Raw genomic sequence first — 20612 nt, forward strand, 5'->3', positions numbered from 1 at the left:
ACTGACCCCGTATTTCGCTGGTCAAAATAATTATTTGCATCCGATTGATTTTGATGACGATCAATCTGATTGTGGGGTGAACCACGACCTCTACCACGTGGTGCCTGCTGAGGACCACCACCACGATTTCCTCGTGTCGACACACCATTCAGACGGTCTCGTAAAGCAAGACAATCAAATTTTAGGTGTCCCTCTTTCCTACAATATGCGCACTGATTATACCCAAGTGGAGATCTGGGATCAAAGTTGTCAGAACGCGGCTGTGTTCTATCAAACTGTGCTCGTGGTCGATACTGCTGTTGCAAATCATTTTGGTTCGATCGTGGAGGGTATGCTTGCTGCAACAAAACCTTCGTTTTGAGTTCTTTCGTTTTCTTTTCTACACGATCACTTTCTTCCTTTTCCCTATTCTCATAATACTGAGCCGTTGCTAATATTTGCGCGGGGGTTGAAACTGCCCACGCACTTTCTGAATTCTTTAATTTGTTGCATAACTCAGGCAGCAAATTCGACACAAATTTGTCAACGAATAATCGCTGACCTCCCTCAGCGCCCATGTCCTGGCCGCTGTGGTCAATAAACGCTTCCTCAAACCTAGTAAAGAAATCCGAGACACTCTCGTCTTTCTTTTGCTTACAAGCTGATAACTTATCCCAGTTCACCTTCATCGCTGGCATGAGAGTTTTCATGAGCGTAATGATTTTCTGAGGCAAATCCAAGATCAATTGGTCCGGTTTAGCCCCACCAACTTGTAATCCATCAGCCGCTAGCAGTGCAGCCCAATCACCCCCTAATTCAGCTGCGTGATTGGCTTGACGAATTTTAGCCCAAATCGGTTGTGGCACAACATTGCCAAACAACATGTCGATGTCGGCAATATTCATAATAGAAGCTTCTATCAGTTGCGATAACTCCTTATAATAACCAGCCGGATTTTTACGCGGATCTGGTAATGATTGCTTCACTTGCAAAACTTCCGATCGCTTCCATGGAAGATGTATCCACACCCTTCGAAAATGCGGTTGCACCGGAGGGTTAGCCTGCGGATCTCCAGGCACCCACAGTGGCGGAACTTCTCTCATAGGATACTGACCAGGAGTCGATTTCCAGTTTTCAGTGGTATCATCTGATGACACCCGAGAATGTGCTGTGGGTCTGAATGCTAATAAACGTTCCACGGCACGTCGTACTTCGTCTCCTATAATCATACCGTTTGAAAAGAGACTCTGGAGTTCAATTATGTCGGACGGTACATTCTCTACTTCTTCATTGTACCATTCCTCTCTCAAAAAATTACACATCTCCTCGAATACGAATCTCTGCGTTGGCTCATTAAACTGAGAAAACGTCTCAAAGACTATACGTGGAGTGTAATTAGCAGGATGTCTTATCCACCTATGTGCCATTGTTACTAACGTCTCTTTCTCCCTACCACTAGGAATCTGACTCCGTCTCTGAGGAGTTTCAGATGTATCAGACGAAAATAACGAACCAGAAAGAGGTGAATAAAGGGTAGCAACAGAGTTAGGAACACGCTTACGAACAGAAGGAGAAAGATAAACAGGAGCAACAACACTAGAGGTGAAGGAAGGCATAGTAGGAACAGACAAGGTAGTCGGGGTAGCAGAAACAACAGTCTGCGAAGGTACAGGTACAGGAGCAGTAGGAACGATAACAGATGGAGGAACAAACGTAGGGTTAACAGCGGGCTGGCCCGCAGCCGCTGGAACAACAAGAGGAACAACAGGAGGAGCTATAGGAGGAGCTACAGGAGCAGTAGCACCCTGTACATAAGGAGGTGGTGATTTCATCAAATACGATAGCAAGGGATCCTCCTTTAACTCTTCTTCTTTCTTTTCTGATTTATTCGGTAAAACTGGGTAACATTTATCTATTTTCATTTGGCGTAATCTAGTAGCGATTTCCATATCTTTTTCTTCTTTGTCTTGTCTACATTCTTTTATAGCTTGCATTATCGGAACAAATTCCTGTTTTTTATCCTTTTTAAGTTGTTTGATTTCTTTCTGTTTGGCCTCTTTACGCCATATCCGAAAGGAATCAAACATAGCTGGCCTAGCTTTCTTTAAAAATAATTTAGCCTCAAGATTATCTAAAATCGAAAGTTCAAAAGTTCCGTGTGGTGGCCATCTAAGGTCGCCATCTTTTTTAGTATAGCGGATCCAGTAATCATTATAGATTATGGGACCCACACCATGTCGACTATATAGATCATGTATCGGAGTTCCAACTGGAGGTATCGGACACGAGTCCTCCAACCGGGAATCCATTGCGCAACATTTGAAAATACGAAACAAACCACTATGGCTAGGCATCGTGCACACTAACCTAGTATCAAACTTCAAGGATTACCGAAGCAATAAAACCTCGTGTAAGTCAAAACCCTCGGTTTTTGGCAATTGCAACTGTCAAATAATACTAAGAACCAATACTAAGAACCACAAATGCAATGGAACCATGCAATACAACAAAGCCGTAAGGCTATTACAAAGCTCGGAGAGCTATTACCACAAAGCCTGAGGAGGCTATTACAAAGCTCAATGAGCTATTACAACAAAAACCTTATAGGCGAACACCAAAGCTTTCAAAAAGCTAAAAACAATTACTAAGGACTGGGAGCGACCCACAAATACTTAACTCAAGACTTCAATGGCGTCACCAGGAAGGCCCGTCTATCGTCTCGCTTGTACAAAGGTCTACGCCGGGCGTCGAAGACAGGTCGACAGTCAGGGCATCGGTCCGTCGCAGCCGTCAGGAGGCGGGAATCTTCGCAGGGAAAAACTTCGGGCCACTTATTTCGACAACAGGATCGATGAAGCGGGGTGCACCTTCCCTCGGAGATTTCACACGAAGTTCCTCACGATCATCAGGCTTTGGACCGAACCGGTACCACTGAAGTCGCCCCACGTTGGGCGCCAACTGAAAGACTGGACTTTTAACAGTACCAGCGGTGCCAGGGAACAACACCTATAACCTTCATGGGATTACCTGTTTCGGCGCACAAACTACAGAGACACGGGACACTTCCTTCGGCGTCAAAGATTCAAGGTTTATTACTGCAGGGAACACAGATGTCACGACAAGTACAACACGTGCAACTTGGGGAGACTGCTTCAAATTGGTTCTGTGGATCGCTCCTTTTATACAGTTTTTACCCATAGGATAACATGATACACAAAGGTTTACAACCGGTTCCCATAATTATCCCACAGAGGGGTCGCTTTGGTCACTTTGAAGCACATAAGGTCCGGAACGTAAGTGCGGAAACATTTGGTGGTTCCCAACTGTAAAAACCCATCTTCCCAACATTAGCAAATTCCAACCGGCAGTAAAACAGATCGAAATAGGAACTAAAACAGGTGTAGAGGAAGATGGAAACAGTGGGAGAGTCGAAAAGGGTGTAAAAAGGGAGGTATCGGGAAACACGAGATACAGGCATCAAAGGGACGTGCCTAATGAGATGCACGGCTGAGACAATAAACCGGCACGGCAAGATGAGCCTCGAGCGGGGCCATCTGCCTTGCAGTATCATCCCCCTCATCATAAAGACACTTACAAAGAACTTGTGTCTTCCGCAAATATCGTGGGAGTCCCAGGGTCGCGAAGCGGACATCGTCCGTTCGCTGGCTACTTGAGGGCAAGAGACAAAATGGATGCCGTATCTAAGATGGAACCCGTGGGTACAGATGAAAAACCCACATAACAAACAAACGGTTTAAGTTAGCACAGCGAAACTGCGCATACTTACTAAACTCGTCATTTACGGTTCTTAGATACCAGACTCGACCATATTCGTGCGGGTCGAAAACATCACTAAAAATTGTCACGGAACCTCAGGGGCGGAAAAACGATATAAACCGCAACAACAACTAACATAGCGTTTATGAGGGTTATCTAAAGAAACCTAATGTAACGTAGTTACAAGTGGTCTGTCCTGCATTTGATTTAGATATCTTACCTGGGGAACTGATTGGACACCAATTCCTCCTCCCTATTCTGATTAGACGTAGATAGGAGAGACCCAGCATACGCTTTGGAGTGCCATCTAATGGGGGTCCACTTGCTTCAAACCATACTCTATGCGGCGCAGCTACGGAAGACGCTGCCGCCCGGCACGCAGTTCGTTTTTTAGATTTGGAGGCAAGCCCTGCGGCGTATGGGTTGGTGGAACACATTGACGGGCGAATCCCCCCTCTGGCGCAATGGTAGGTTCCCTGGTCTGGCTGCGTTACAAGGTTTTGGGGGGTGGGACAACATTGGACTCTCCAAATTGGGGGATGTCTTGTCAGGGGTGACCCTTAAGTCCTTTCAAGAACTAAAAAGTAAAACAAAAAGTTTTTCCCTATGGGAGATATTATTTCCTGCTCCTAAATCAGGACTCAAAATGACAAACTCAATCCACAACATTCATTTATCTTGCATCTTGTTGAATGGGAGAACACTTACCAGAAAGGAACACAAACAATCTATTAAAAAGTATACAATTTATTATAAATAAAAACACATAGATATCAATGAATAGTCAATTAAACATGAAATACACAAATAAAACCACCTAATGTGGGTATGGAGAAAATTTTCAAAAAAGACACTACTATCTGTCTTAGTTATGTCATTTCGGGCCCTCGTTTGACAACAATGAGGGAATAATATTCCTTTGAGCCAGATTATTTGTTGGCAACGCCGAATATGACTTGGTGAAAATGCGTCGACGCGTTTCGGAAGCTTAAGTTGATAATGGCTTCCTTCCTCAGGACAGTCTCTATTTATTTTCTCCACAGAATTGTATCATACCTAATGCACAAATAAAATACGACTATTAGAACCTGACTTTATAATCACTATCTACACATTTTTCAATATGATCTCCAAAGGGTAACTGAATTCACTTCCATCTGTGAATTTGTACTCAAATCTTAATGTGGAAACATGATTATATATGTAGATAAGGGGCCTATTTGTAATCACAGAGAATCTATATGTGATGGCAATTCATTTGTATTATTGTACATTTCTCCACAATGTCCCCGTTCTAACCATATAAAGTTAACATCAAACTGTTTTGCATGATCCTTTCACGTATTTTTAAATTTAACCTTATCTAATGCATTACATTTCTAAATAAACATACATCTCAAAAGTACTAAAAAGCCTTATATATCCAATTTGATAGCCGTGTTGCGCTATATAAATCAAAACACATTTACAAGTAAGCAATAAAGTTTTGTTTCCTTTCCCTACCTGATTTTATAAAAAAATAGAAAAAAGAATAGGAAACACAGTGAACATAGCGCACGCAAGATAGGTCGGCTGCGAGGATCAAACTTAAAACCACGTGACCGCATGACGGGCTTTAAAAGCGACTAATGGAACTCGGCGAACCCGCATACCATTACGCGAGCGGTGATCGCACAGACGCCACGTTTAGCAGCACGGGAAAGATAGCCGTGTGCACTCAATAGGTAAGAAAGAACTCCCGACTATTAATAATTAACTATGCGGGGGGAGCGGCAGAACAGAGGCGATTTGGAACATTCCGACATTGATAGAGGGTTGGGGCGAGTACTTAATTAAGCTAACACCCCGCTACAACCTAGTAACGATTAGTAACTATCTGTAACAAATGCCATATACACAGTGACACCGTTTCATTTTTTTTCACCCAGCCACGTGCACAATATTACCCGGCTGCGCAAAACGACCCCGTTTTTTCAAATCAGAACTGTAATTCTCGGTAAGGATCGATTTTCAAACAAATGTAGTATGGCTATGACGATAGTTTATGTTTCCCTTTAAGCAAGTAAAATGCTCCTTTTAAATTCCTTTTCAGTATCAATACAGAACAAGCACTCTCTTGGAGGCATTGAAATAATTACGCCCCTTGTGAACCACGCAAGGCAATCCTTTTGTGATTAAAAACCTCATAACAGGTTTAGTTTTGCGTTATAAATAACTATACGCATGATGTAAATAACTAATCAGTATTCTCTAACCCATGCAGGAATGTGATGATAATATCACAACTGAACAAGTTATTTAATAATATTTGAGTTGAGACAGAAGCTTCCTCTTATACACTGAGGTAAATAAATATAATGCCCTTCAAATAATAGTGTCAGGGTACGCTAATATCCAACACTTAATGCCGTATTTTTCCTAAATTGCATACAGGACTGTGGGAGCCTGTGAACATTAGAGGCGATCTCTACAGAAATACTACACACTCTGTTGATTTCTTCTGGCAACATAACTGCAATGGTCAGTAACAATAATATACAATATGATCGGTGTACGAATGTTTTATATGATTGTCGGGAGAATGTGGACAACACTAACCAGAGGGTTCAGGATTTAAGCACTATGTTTTTAGAATGATGGGAAAACCATTGATACATATAGGCGGCTATCAAATTGGATATATAAGGCTTTTTAGTACTTTTGAGATGTATGTTTATTTAGAAATGTAATGCATTAGACTGTCCTGAGGAAGGAAGCCATTATCAACTTAAGCTTCCGAAACGCGTCGACGCATTTTCACCAAGTCATATTCGGCGTTGCCAACAAATAATCTGGCTCAAAGGAATATTATTCCCTCATTGTTGTCAAACGAGGGCCCGAAATGACATAACTAAGACAGATAGTAGTGTCTTTTTTGAAAATTTTCTCCATACTCACATTAGGTGGTTTTATTTGTGTATTTCATGTTTTTAATTGACTATTCATTGATATCTATGTGTTTTTATTTATAATAAATTGTATACTTTTTTAATAGATTGTTTGTGTTCCTTTCTGGTAAGTGTTCTCCCATTCAACAAGATGCAAGATAAATGAATGTTGTGGATTGAGTTTGTCATTTTGAGTCCTGATTTAGGAGCAGGAAATAATATCTCCCATAGGGAAAAACTTTTTGTTTTACTTTTCAGTATATTGGTGCTCTATTTCCCTACGGGTTATTACGAGCCCCTCTCTTCCCTTTATACCTTTCAAGAACTAAGCCAGGAGTTTGGTATGCCCCGCACTCAGTTCTTTTTTTATACCTTCAATTTCATCACGCCCTCTCCCCGTGCTTGGAGGGATTAGAATCACTCCCTGAGTTTAGCCCCCTAGAGGCCAAGGTGTTTATGGGAGACCTGGGTCTCAAAAAGATATCCCGTATATATCAAACCTTAGTCACGCATTGTTCCACATCATTACAGAAACTGCAGGAGTCCTGGGAGTTGGATGTGGGGGCCCTGGATGAGGAGGATTGGAGGGAGGCACTAGCTGGGCCTCGGGGTGCCGCCATCTCGATACGCCTTCGGCTTATACAATTCAAGTACCTCTATAGGGTGTATTTTACCAGGCATCGTTTATGGAGGGCGGGCCTAATAGCGTCCCCAGACTGTTTACGATGTGGGCAGGAAGTGGGGACGTTCCTGCAAACAGTTTGGAGCTGTCCTGCACTGGATAGATTTTGGAAAGGGGTGTGGGACTGTTTGTCTGAAGTACTGGGGTGGGAACTCCCCCATACACCACAGTTAGGGCTCCTGCATGTATTCGAAGGGGTGGGAGGGAACGTATATAAGAGGCATTTGCTTATGTTGGGCCTTACTCTGGCCAAGACGGATGTGGCTAGAGCTTGGAAAGACACGCAAGCTCCTACGGTTGTATCATGGAAAAGGGGGCTTGATTTCTGCCTGGGGCTAGAGAAGCCCATTTTTGTTGCCAGAGGCTGCCCACGGAAACACTACAAAATTTGGAGAAGGTGGGACGATTTCAGGGGCCTTTGGCTCGAGCCTCCAGTGGACCAAGACCCACTGGTAGATGTGGGATGAGATGTTAAAGTGGGGTGCATACACTGGGCCTATAGATATTGTACAGAACCGGAGACTAGAATGATGACCGTGTGACGAGGCGGGGCGGTTGGGGGGGTAGAGGCTGGGGGAGGGGGGAGTTTGGGTAGTGGGAGGGTTGGGGGAGGCAATGCTCATCCTTGTATTTTGTAATTGTTGAATTATTCTCTCAGCAGAAAATTGGATTGTGTTCTATTTTATGCAGCTCTAATGTCCTGCAGCTACCTCTGGGGTACAGAGGCCTGCATATTTTGTACAATCTTCAATAAAAAATGTTTTAAAAAAAAAAGAATTACAATTATCTCACTATGACGCCAGCCGTTGCCACAGAAGTTGCAAATTGATAGTGTTGTCTGTTTCTGAGAATCTGTGTTTCTTTCTTAAATATTCACTTCTTTTGCTCTCACATCCTTGATTTCCAGTGATCCCAAGGTCTTTGTTTCACCTCTATCAGAAATGCAACTTAAACTAATGTTCTATCTTGTTTTTGTTAATACTTTGTTTGTGCAAAGTATAAGGTCACTAATATTTTTTCTCTGTGTTCATGTACAATATTGACCCCATTTCTACAGGTGACAGAAGCACGGAGAGAACGAAGAAGGTTTAAATTTAGTGAAATACAACGAAAAGGAATACTTCAAGGAAAGTAAGGACTTTCTCGCGCTCTTGAGAAGAAACACATTTTATGTGCCAGGAATGGTGAGGATGTTGGAGCAGAAGAAACTGGTGAATGAGAAAGTTGTCAAATCCCTAAAGTAAAATGGTCATAAATGTTTACCAAATGTCAGTAACTGAGATTGAGGAGAACATTGGCCACAATTGATCCTCATGCAGTGCACTTGAGAAAACTCAGTGCTGTAAATTCTGTTTGATGGTTTATTAGAAATGCTTTGGAGACCTAAACCCTCCCCAACAGATCTGCATCCGTAGACGTGTTGTGATGTGACAGAACCGTCAAGAATACTAATATCCTCGGTTTACAAGTGCAAGCTTTTGTCTCCTTCTCCTGGAGACGAGAGGAGAGAAAAGGTTGTTTAAAAGAAAGTCAATGTAAATAAGCTTTCTCAGATGTCGTTACAGCAAAGATGCTTGATTATCATTTCCAATATACAAAGCTTTTCCCCCCACCAACTCTGTCTCTTGGGTTGATCCGAGTGGTTTCTAACGGTCCTGTAACTTCCAAAGTGGATCATGTACCGGTCTTAGCAACTGATCAAAAAAGCATATACTGGCACAAAAAGTATAAAAGAGGCCAGTGTTATGTTATTGATAATTCATAAACCACCCTGGCATGCCCTAATCATCTGTCATTACTTGTATGCATACCTAACAGGCAAACACTAAAGCCCAAAGACCTTATCAGTGCTTTTAAAACTCCTAAATCAAATGTGATAAACTAGAATCACTAAATGAGACTAATTAAACAAGAGAAAATAAACCAGGGCATAACTTGGAGAAAATTAATCCATGAGAGGCCTCTTAATCAATACAAGGGGCTCCTCAGTGAAAGTTAATAAGACAAGCTAGATCAGTGCCTTTAATGGTAGGAAGTTAATGCTGAGTTGTAACATAAACAAGTACACAATCTGAAATCATATTCAGTCTTAAGATGGCATGTATCCAGAAACAAACCCAACTTGGAGAAACAAACAACTCGAATAAGAGCAATGACTGTGAGAACAGCTTTAGTCATCAATCCCACCTCACTAAACATGAGAAAACTAGCTCTGGACGAAAACGCTATCAGTGTCCCGAATGCCAGAAAAGCTTCAGCCACAAATCTAGTGTCGCTATACACGCAAGAACCCACACTGGACAAAAACCATATCAGTGCTCCACGTGCCAAAAAAGCTTCAGTTTTAGTGGTAGTCTGATTAAACATCAGAGAACTCACACTAGACAAAAACCTTATCAGTGCTCTGAATGCTGTAAAAGCTTCAGTAGCAAACACAATCTCACTTTACATGAAAGAACCCACACTGGACAAAAACCTTATCATTGCTCTGAATGCTGTAAAAGCTTCAGTAGCAAATCCATTCTCACTGTACATAAAAGAACCCACACTGGGCATAAACCGTATCAGTGCTCTGAATGCTATAAAAGCTTCAGTCAGAAAAGCAGCCTTACGGTACATGAAAGAACCCACACTGGGCATAAACCGTATCAGTGCTCTGAATGCTGTAAAAGCTTCATTCAGAAAGGCCACCTTACTAAACATGAAAGGACCCACACTGGGCATAAACCGTATCAGTGTTCTGAATGCCAAAAAGGTTTCTATTACAAATTCGGTTTAACTCAACATCAGAGAATCCATACTGGGCTCAAACCGTATCAGTGCTCTGAATGTCAAAAACGTTTCTATCAGAAATCGGGTTTAACTGTACATCAGAGAATCCATACTAGGCTCAAACCGTATCAGGGTTCTGAATGTCAGAAAAGCTTCAGTCATAAAATAACTCTCACTCACCATGAGAGAACTCATACTTGGCAAAAACCTTATCAGTGCTCTCAATGCCGGAAAGGATTCAGTCAGAAATCCAACCTTACTAAGCATGAAAGAACCCACATTGGGCTCAAACCATATCAGTGCTCTGAATGCCAAAAAAGCTTCAGATTGAAAGAAAGTCTCACTAGACATATGAGTACCCACACTGGACAAAAACTATATCGGTGCTCTGAATGCTGGAAAGGATTCAGTTGGAAATCCAACCTTACTGTGCATGAAGGAACCCACACGGGGCTCAAACCGTATCAGTGCTCTGAATGCCAAAAAAGCTTCAGATTGAAAGAAAGTCTCACTAGACATGAGAGAACCCACACTGGACAAAAACCGTATCGGTGCTCTGAATGCTGGAAAGGATTCAGTTGCAAATCCAACCTTACTGTGCATGAAAGAACTCACACTGGACAAAAACCTTATCGGTGCTCTGAATGCTCGAAAAGCTTCAGTCGGAAATCCAGCCTTACTGTACATGAAATAACCCACACTGGGCATAAACCGTATCAGTGTTCTGAATGCCAGAAAAGCTTCAGTCATAAAACAACTCTCACTACACATGAGAGAACTCACACTGGGGAAAAACCTTCTTAGCTCTCTGAATGCTGGAAAAGTTTCAGCCAGAAATCTGGTCTCACTCAACCTGCAAGAACTTACCTGGAAAAAACCTTGTCATTGTTCTAAATGCCTGGGAAGCGTCTGCTGGAGATTCAGGTTGATTCAACAATAGAGAACCCACAACGTGAAAGAAAATGATCTGTGCTCTCAATGTGACAAAAACTTCAGTTGTAAATGTAACCTTTCCACAAAGGAGAGACAATATGGGAGGATAAAAGGTGCTCACTGTCAACCCTGAGGAGGAGCTTTCAGCATCACAAAACATTTACATGAAGCAGCCACAAAGACTCCACTCCATTGATTGTCCAACAAACTGTCTACTCAGAAAAGAACAGCGTGGGATGGAAATGCTTGAATTAACCTCATTCTTTTGTAACTATTTGTGGCCTCATTCCATTCAGAGTGTGTTGTTCACTGAGTGTTTATAAGCAATGACTGACCCACAAAGTCCATTGGATCCTGAACTTTAAGGCCACGCCCCCAAGGATCTGGAATGCATGTAACCTCGAACTGTTTCCAGCCTTAATGAGCCTCACCAGGGGCTGCAGCAGGAGTCCCTTTGTCATAGGTCTCTATGGAACCAACATCTGTTCATGTCTGTACCACGTAGGGCTTATTATTGAGAAAAACTAAAGGTGATGGATGGATTGGTAGTTAATCTCGGCAACATCCCGCCACATCATTCTCTAGTCTTTGTGTAACTACAAAGTCAGCCATATGCAAACCATTCTTGGCTCCACCCTAAATACTCCTAATGACTTCTGTTCCAATGGGACATGGCCTCGTATTACAAAGATCCACACGAGTGGCCTCTTTCCATCTTCTTTTTGTTTCAAATGGAACCTGCTATCCCCTTAACCATGCCTCAGGCCTGCCATGTTCCATGCTTTGGCTCTTATCATCAACCTTGAACCATCTCCATAACTTGGAAGCTCCAAAGACTTTGCAGCTGTTGTAACTGCTTTAAGTTTCCCGCATTTTGATGGCTGTGGATTCAGGTTCAACTTGATAGCCCAACTCTACTCTGTGGGAATTTTGCACTTCAAACCACTTCTGTGCAGCTCATCACCTTTTGAGACTGATTCAGCCAAAAACCTTGCTTCAAATTCCAGTGTTAATCATCACCAGAGACTAAACGTATCTTGGTCGTCTCAAGCATAGCTACCGAAGTCAGCTACAATTTTGTAGGTGACTTCCTGATTGATTCAGTGGATCTGCTTTTTTATTTATTCATTTGCCTTTTAGTTTTGTTTTGACAGTGGTTTTGCTAATTAATAATGCTTAAATCACAGCCCTCCTTTAGATTTTGCTTCTGAATAATTATTAAATATTCTTTTTGATCTGAACTTGGTTTGAATCTTAAAATTCCTTGTCTATTTTTAATAAACTGTATTGAAATTTGTGACTTCCACTGTTTTTCTTTACCTTTGAGCGCCCCTTAGGCCATACTCCTCAAGCCACGTTACCAAAAGCGAGCAAAGAACACTTGAGTAAAAGACACATTTACCTTTGCTGACCAAAGTTTGGGAAAGCAAAGCAGTCTGACTCCAGAAAGCACTCTAAGGTTACGGTCTTAGGTGGCGTCTGCACCACCTGTAGATGCAAAAAGTAAAGATTATGAGTGAAGCTGTTGGTATCTGTGGCCCAAGAATTTGAGACTCCCACCCTCTCAGTCTCAAACAGTTGAAAGAGCTAAAGATGCACCTGTCAGAGATTCATATCTCAGCAACTAAGACTGCTCGCTGTTGCCATACAACACTCACACTGTTACCTGAATCACAATCCCTGTGCAATGTACAAACCTTTACATAAACAAGTTGTGTTGCGCTTTGTGAACAGGCTTTCACCCCCCCTTGTATGTAAATGAGTTTCTGTGATCAGACACCCCAGGCTCCCATTTCTTCTAGTGCGGATGATAATGTGAGAACTGTAACGAGATAACAAACAAGGGCTGTATTGCGAAAAAATCATCTTCCAAGTCACACAGTAGTTTGTAGTTCTTTATTAGTGTTTTAAATGTACATCCACCCAGCATGTTCCAAAGTATAGTAAAGTTTGCGAAGCGCGACTCTCTTGTGGCCCCTCCCCAGATTAAGTCCATAAGAACAGAAACAGAGTCCAATTTCCTAAAGAAGCGCCGGGGCAGGTAAACTAGAGGGGTCGAGAAGCAGTATAAATGTATTAACAGCATTTTTGCAACTGCCACTCTACCCATGGGTTGATAGTGGCAGGGAGCCCCAAAACGAAAGGGAGCTGCAAACATTGTATATCATCTAAGTTGCCCTGTAAAAGTTCTTCATTGGTGTGGTAAGTTCACCTCTAAGTACCTGAAGATGTCAGGGTGCCACCCCAGTGCTAATTGGGGCAGCACTTCCTGTTCTAAGTGGTGAGTTTGCGCATGGGCTATAAGCTAGATTTGGTCCAATTTAGCCTCAGTCCAGAATCCCTACCAAAATCGTCTTGAACCTCCATCACCTGCAGTAGATACGCCTGCCCATTCCTGAGGTACTCAAATGCATCATCGGCATACAGTGAAATGACCTCCCAATTTGTCCCACTTGGTATACCGACTTCTGGGTCCTGTGAACGAAACAACCCAGCGAACAGGTCCATGACTAGGGCGAAAGTAATCGACAGCGGGCATCTTTGCCACATGCTTCAAAAGAAACTGAGATCTCTGCATGTCCGGATGCGGGCCAGCGATTTATCCAGTGCAGTATTTCTGCACCTAGTTTCATGCACATCAGCACTTTCGTTAAATAAAACTACTCCAGGGTGTCGAAGGCCTTCTCTATATCTAGTGAGAGTGTTGTTTATGGAGGCAAATTCTTGAAGATTCTTTTCCATCAGCTGCAGAGGCGCCATAGGTTTAGACACATTTTTCTCCCAGGTACGAAACCATTCTGGTCTTGGTGACAATGTAGAGAGGCAGGGGAGCAACCTGTTTGCAAGGACCTTCCTGCGAATCTTGTGGTCGGTGTACGGTGGCCAGTAGGAGCGTAGCTCCAGGGGGTCCCTGTTGGGATTAGGCAGGACCAATATCATAGCCTCCCATAGGGATCCTGGCAATGTACCCTGCTGCTGGGCCTGCTGGTACATTTGGAGTAGTTTTGGAGAGAGTGTTGCTCTGTAGGTGAAGTAAAAGTCTACCGGGAACCCGTCCATCCCAGGAGTTTTGTTGCACGCGATCCAGTCAATCATGAAGCCAATTTCCTCAGGGGTCAGGGTTTCGTCTGGTGTATGTCCCTGAAGTGGGTTAAGTCTGGGAATCGACAATCTATTCAAATACTCATCTAATTGGGGCCCTTGCACTCCCAACACAGCCTGGTATAGAGGCGTTTGGTACTACTGGAAAGCCTGGTTTATATCTGCTTGTACATTTCAAAAACTCAGCTATACATAAGGATAAACAGACAAAACAGACCAAAAAATATATGTTCACCAAGTAATTTAATGTACTAGTTTTTCTGGTGAACACTCAAGTAATATTTGAGAGACAAGTAATATTCAAGAATTACTGGTTAAGTAAAGGTTGCTCACAAAAGGGGGAACGTGCCAATAGGATGAGGAGTGCTCAGTGTTAAGAAGGAAAGAAATCAGTGACATAGGAGAAAACAAGAGATGCGTATTATTTTCAAAAACACTATGATCGGTTGTCATTCACCGTCATAAGCATCCTAGCTCCACATGTATTTGTACACAATTTAAGTCATATGTAAAATTGCAGAATAAAATTCTAAATTTGCATGATAGAGGACACAACAGGGTAAGTCTAGGCCTATCCAAGCGCGTCGACGTTTCGATACGACTTAGGGCACAAGGGAATTTCACAACCTCGGCCGTGCAGATATTCTTCAGGACTTGGGTGATGTGGGGCAACCTGGATGAAGGTGGATAAGTCGCCTTATGGGAATAAAAGCTTGGGTCAGGTCCGTTGCTGTATGTAAAGGTGTTAGAAGTACGGGGGGGTTGATTCAGTTAAGGGGATCAGAGGTGGAATCTCTAACAATATTTACCAACAATAGTACCTCTGACACCATAGATACAAACTCAGTTTTTTCACACAGAAGTCCCTTTTATTGACTCTGCGTTATTGTTCATTTGATTCTCTTTATATTATTTAACATTGGTATCCGCATTCTTTTCAAAGGCTCTCCTTTTTTACACAGAAAAATTATAGTGGTTGTTGCCACGACTGGATATCACAAAGAACATATCCAATCCACTAGATAATGCATTATCTAGTGGATTGGAGACCTTTATGCTCAACTACCAAACTCACATGTATAAAAAAGAAAAAAGACTTATACCTTGAAGAGCATAATTTCGGACAGTAACATTCTCCTACACTATCTGGGACTATTGATTCTACCAAAAATCTGAGGGATACACCTCTACCCCAGATTCAAAGTTGGTTTAAGTATAGTAGGATGATTAGAAATGACCACAATATAATGAAGTGTACAGTCTAACCCCTTTCTTTTGATCGTTTTGCGAATGTATATATGTTTTGTTGTGTAAAGTCATATATGTTCTTTGTGATATCCAGTCGTGGCAACAACCACTATAATTTTTCTGTGTAAAAAAGGAGAGCCTTTGAAAAGAATGCGGATACCAATGTTAAATAATATAAAGAGAATCAAATGAACAATAACGCAGAGTCAATAAAAGGGACTTCTGTGTGAAAAAACTGAGTATGTATGTAAAGGTGCGCATCAAGAAGCAGTGCGCGTGGTTGAAAAAGGTAAGGCTTACCCCTCCGCATGTGGTGAGAAGCCAAGGGATGAGTTCATCAAGCCATGTCGTATTCACTAGTAAATTCCATTTGGGGTAACCATCAAGGAGATTAATTAACTAAGGAGGAAAGATTGGGAAAAAATGCCTTAAGTACTTGACCGGCATCGAGGATTGCGTATACGTCGGTTACAGTCCTGATCAGACATATCTCAGTGTTATTCAGGAATGAAGCCTGGGCATAGTTGTAACGGAGGGGGCGATGTCATGGTCCGTGTATTAATCACCTGTTCAAGGCGATCAGCGGTCTGTGAAGTAAATGTGCGAAAGCTTAGTCATGCTGGCAAGGAAAGGCAGCCGGCTGTAAAAGCATTACAATTACGCCGCGAGTTGTGTGGTTAATTACCTGAAGACAGGGGTCCTCACAGTTCGGTGTCTTAGCAACAAATGAATTGCATGCGCGGCCCCTCCCGGAGGATAATTAAATACCGGAGGCTGCGGGAAAAGGTTACTGAGGACGTGCGCTATGGGCCAGAGTTGAAAGACTCACAAGGCCATGCGCCGATTACCGAAGAATGAAAGGAAAGCTCCTGTCACATGTGACAGATGCCTGAGTTATGATAGTGCATTAACACCGGCATAATAAACCTGAGACATTATTATTTCTGAGAAGTATATACATTGTGATGAAACACATAAAAAACATTGAAAGCTAATTAGTCCCGAAATACATGTGCTATATACAATGTGAAAGCGGGAAGAATTCAACATGTTTGAACATTCAGTATATGAGGGAAAAACATGTTTGGAGAGTACAAGAAAATACTAATAAAATGTGAGCATGAATACTCAAATGGATGCACTATTAAAAGCACAATGTAAAGTTAACAGTTTCACATTGTATATAACACATGTATTTCGTGACTAATTATGGATATGATTTTTCAGAAGAAAAGTAATTGACACACAGAAACAAGTACATGGAAGGTACATAGATGCACAATGGAAGAAAGTACATGTAGACCAAAGATGTTTTTTAATTTTTTTTACAATTTTTTATTAACAACATAATTATTCTACATGTTTATACAACGCAATACACAAAGATAGGTACAAATCTATAGTGAGATAAATGTTTATATACAGAGGGATATGCTGTAAATTTCTCTTTGCGTATAGTGCTTCGGTGGGGAAGAGAAAATTCTTGAGTAGTTTTCTCAAGATAAGGTGGTTGTCAGTGGATCTTATGTTGGGGGGTAAAGAGTTCCATAGTTTGGCTGCTTGAACAAAGAAGGATGTGCCACCCATGTTTTTTCCTGGTATCTTGGGATTTTGAGGCACAATGCCCCTTTAGAGCAGATGTTCCTTTGTTGAATGTGTTTGGTGATTTTATTCCTGATGAAGAGCGGTCCCATTCCATATAGTGCTTTGTGGGTGATACAAAGTAGCTTGAATGTGGATCTTCTGGCAACCGGTAACCAATGCAGGGCTTTCAAGACAGGTGAGAAGTGGCCTCCCGGTTTGATATGCAAGAGTAGTCTGGCAGCCGAGTTCTGTATCTGTTGTAGTCTTTTGATGGTTGTTAAAGGTGATCCGTGGTAGAAGCTATTAGCGTAATCGAGTTTGGACAAAACAAGGGAGATGGTAGCTTGGATCTTGTGTGGAAATCCCAAATGAGGGAAAATTCATTGCAGTGTTTTTATAGTGACAAAACTTGATCTTTCTAATTTGTCCACTTGGGTATTCATTGATAGCTCGGAGTCCATGGTAATTCCGAGGTTTCTAAATTCCTTCGATACGTTAGGCGGTGATCCCCGTTCATCAGGCCAGGAGGAAAGCGGGTCATAATGTTTTAGGTTTAAAGCATTTTATTAAGACAAAAAAGCATGGTGGAGGGTAATAGGAGGTTAAGGTTACATACAGTACAATAAAGGAAGAAGTGCATCTCAGGAGCGTTAGTGAAAAGTAGTCCGGTGGTCCAGAAGAAAAATACAGCAAATGTAAGGCAAATAAGTAATCCGTGTGACCCTCGCATGCACCTCAACACCCCATCTAAAGCCGAGCGCGGATAGCCATCAGCGACCCATCAAGGCACAACCCAGTCCCTCCGATCCCCCACCCCCCATAAAAAAGGAGAAAGAAAACAACACCCCAACTCCCCCGTCCAATGGCCCTGTAGTAGGATAACCCGCCTCAATCAGCCCTCACCCCATCCCCTAAAATCAGGTCCCCCGTGCAGTCTAATCCACCGGGGTCGTCGGTGGCGTCAGCCTAAGAAGTCGAAGGTACCTCGGGCAGGTGAGTTCCCGGAATTCCGTGGACAGTAGTGCTAGGAAGGGTTGCCATAGCTCCTCAAATTGGTCTACATCCCCAGCCACCGTGAGCGACATCTTCTCCATTCCCAACACCTGCCAGAGCCTATGCAACCAACCCGTGATGGAGGGGACAGTGGTGGTGCGCCAGTGAACAAGAATGTTCTGAACCGCTGAGCCCAGCGCAATTGCAATCTGTCTACCCCTGCGGGACTTCAACGGATACATTAGGTCATTGGGAAGGCCTAGCAAAACATACGCTGGGAAGCGCGGCAGCTCAATCTCAAAGTGCTTATCCACCTCATCCAAAACCTCCTTCCAATAAGCGGTCAGCACCGGGCAACCCAAAGAATGTGTGAGAGGGTACCCTCCTGTCCGCATCCCCGCCAGCACCCCTTGTCAGTGTGTCTATGCATTTCATACAGCCTCTCCGGGGTGTAGTACCAATAAGTAGACACCTTAGTAAAGGTCTCCGTAAGTCCCGTGTGATATGCCGAGTGCCGCGCCCGATATGCAATTTTGTCCCACTCCTTATGGCTGAGTGTCCTACCCAATTCTCTGTGCCAGCGCTCCCTCCCCGGGTTATAATAGTGGAACGTCGGGGGTTGAAGGAATTTATACAAATCAATAATCAGCTTGGCATCCGAGGTCCGAGTCACCAACCACCGCTCATACGGTGTGATTTGGCGAGCAGCGGTGTCGCGCACCTGGGGTTGGAGAGCCCAGTGACGGACCTGCATATAGCGCAGTATGTCCATCTCCGTCAGGCCGAATTCCTGCCTAAGTTGTTGAAAGGGAATCACGCCTTCCGGCCCGTAGATCTGGAAAAGCGCCCTACAGCCCGCGCTCACCCAATGGGAGAAGGCTCCCGGCTCCATCCCTGGGGAGAAGTCCGGGTTACCCGCTATGGGTGTGAACGGCGAGGGGAAGGTGGTCAGGTCATGAGCCCCGCAAACTGCATCCCACACCCTCAGGGGGACCCGCGTAACAAAAGAGGCGTAGAGATTAGCAGGGCGATGCGCGCGGCGTAAGAACGGAACCTCCTGGAGGGTGCGGCCCGCCACCGCCTGGTCTTGAAAAAGCCAGTGTTTGTCGGACTCCCACCTGCTCCACTCCACCAAATATCGCAGTTGCGCCGCCTGGAAATATTTACGGAGGTCCGGAATACCAAGACCTCCCGCCTCCGGAGCAAGCGTGGAGAGGACCCTCTTCATCCGTGGCTTGCCGCCTTGCCAAATGAAGCGGGAGATGTCAGCCTGCGTTTGTCTTATCCAACCCACAGGGGGTTGGAGAGGCAGAGCGCGAAAGAGGTACAGAATCTGGGGCAGCACCGTCATCTTGACCACCGCGATGCGACCCAGCCAAGACAGAAGGCCCTTGTTCCAGCGGCCAAGTTCCTCCTTGATCTTCCTGCCAAGGGAAGTGTAATTGGCTGTCACCATCGCAGGCAGTGTGGGTGCCAGCAGGATCCCCAGGTATGGCACCGTAGACGAGGACCACTGCATGGGGAAAAGGCGCTGAAGGTCCCTTCTGGTATCCGCCGCCAGGGACACATCCAACGCCACCGACTTGCTCATATTCATTTTGAAGCCGGCCACACGCGCAAAGGCGTCCAGTTCCTGGACGCAAGCAGGGAGAGACCTCCTGGGGTCGTCTAGGGTCAGCAGGACATCGTCCGCGTAGAGACTGACCGTGTGGACATATTGGCCCATCTTGACCCCAATAGCATCCGGGTTGTTGCGAATCCTCTGAGCAAACGGCTCCATATAGAGGGCAAACAGAAGCGGCGAGAGGGGGCAACCCTGTCTCGTACCGCGTTCAATGGCAAAACTACCGGAGCTACCCCCATTGACCCGCACCGACGCCGAAGGACGTTTACAACAGTTGAAGACCATGGTGCGGAACTTCTCTCCGATACCCAGTTTCCTGAGAACCAGCTCGAGGTACGGCCAATGAACTCTGTCGAAGGCCTTCTCCGCATCAACTGATAGCAGCATCCGCTCCCCCGGGACCCGCGAGGCCTTCTCTAGTACATGCGTCACCCTCTTGGTGTTGTCAACCGTCTGTCTACCGGGTACGAAGCCAGCCTGGTCCGCCTCCACCAGTCCCGGTAGGTGCAGACCAAGCCTGGACGCTAGAATCCCCGTATATAACTTGAGGTCGACATTTAAGAGCGAGATGGGCCTGTACGAACCACACATGGCCCGGTCTTTCCCGGGTTTCGGGATGACCGATACCGTTGCGTTCAGGAGGTCCGGTGGGATGGCGCCAGGTTCGGAGAACGAATTAAACAGTCGAGCCAGGATAGGGGCCACAGCGGTACAAAAGGTCTTATAAAACAAGGATGTGTAGCCATCCGGGCCCGGGGCCTTACCATGCTTCAGTCGCGCTATAGCGGAGATTACTTCCTCAACATGAATGTCCCTCTCCAGATGGTCCGCCTGGGCGGGATCCAGCACCGGGAGGGCCACTGACTCCAAATAGTCCTCGGCGTCTCGTGGCGAGGAGGGCTCCCAGCATACAGCGCTTCGTAGAAGCTGCAAAAAGATTCCGCCACCTCTGCGTCACCAGAAACAACAACCCTGTCCGTGCCCACCAGTT

General features: G+C 44.2%; 2 protein-coding genes across 2 annotated transcripts in view; both read left to right on the top strand.

Annotated features, from left to right (window-relative positions):
- LOC144805857 (uncharacterized) overlaps nucleotides 1–11012 on the top strand; it is a 303652-nt gene extending 292640 nt beyond the window's left edge. The window contains 2 exon segments of the mRNA XM_078672338.1: nucleotides 9792–10204; nucleotides 10373–11012. Of these exon segments, the coding sequence (XP_078528464.1) occupies nucleotides 9792–10204; nucleotides 10373–10941 (982 nt within the window). The 3' untranslated portion in view covers nucleotides 10942–11012.
- The window catches only part of LOC144805858 (uncharacterized), a 2350900-nt gene that overhangs the window by 120925 nt on the left and 2209363 nt on the right, over nucleotides 1–20612 (top strand). The gene's annotated exons all lie outside the window — the stretch shown is intronic.

This window comes from Lissotriton helveticus (genome assembly GCF_964261635.1).
Source record: "Lissotriton helveticus chromosome 1_1 unlocalized genomic scaffold, aLisHel1.1 SUPER_1_unloc_3, whole genome shotgun sequence".
Classification (NCBI taxonomy): domain Eukaryota; kingdom Metazoa; phylum Chordata; class Amphibia; order Caudata; family Salamandridae; genus Lissotriton; species Lissotriton helveticus.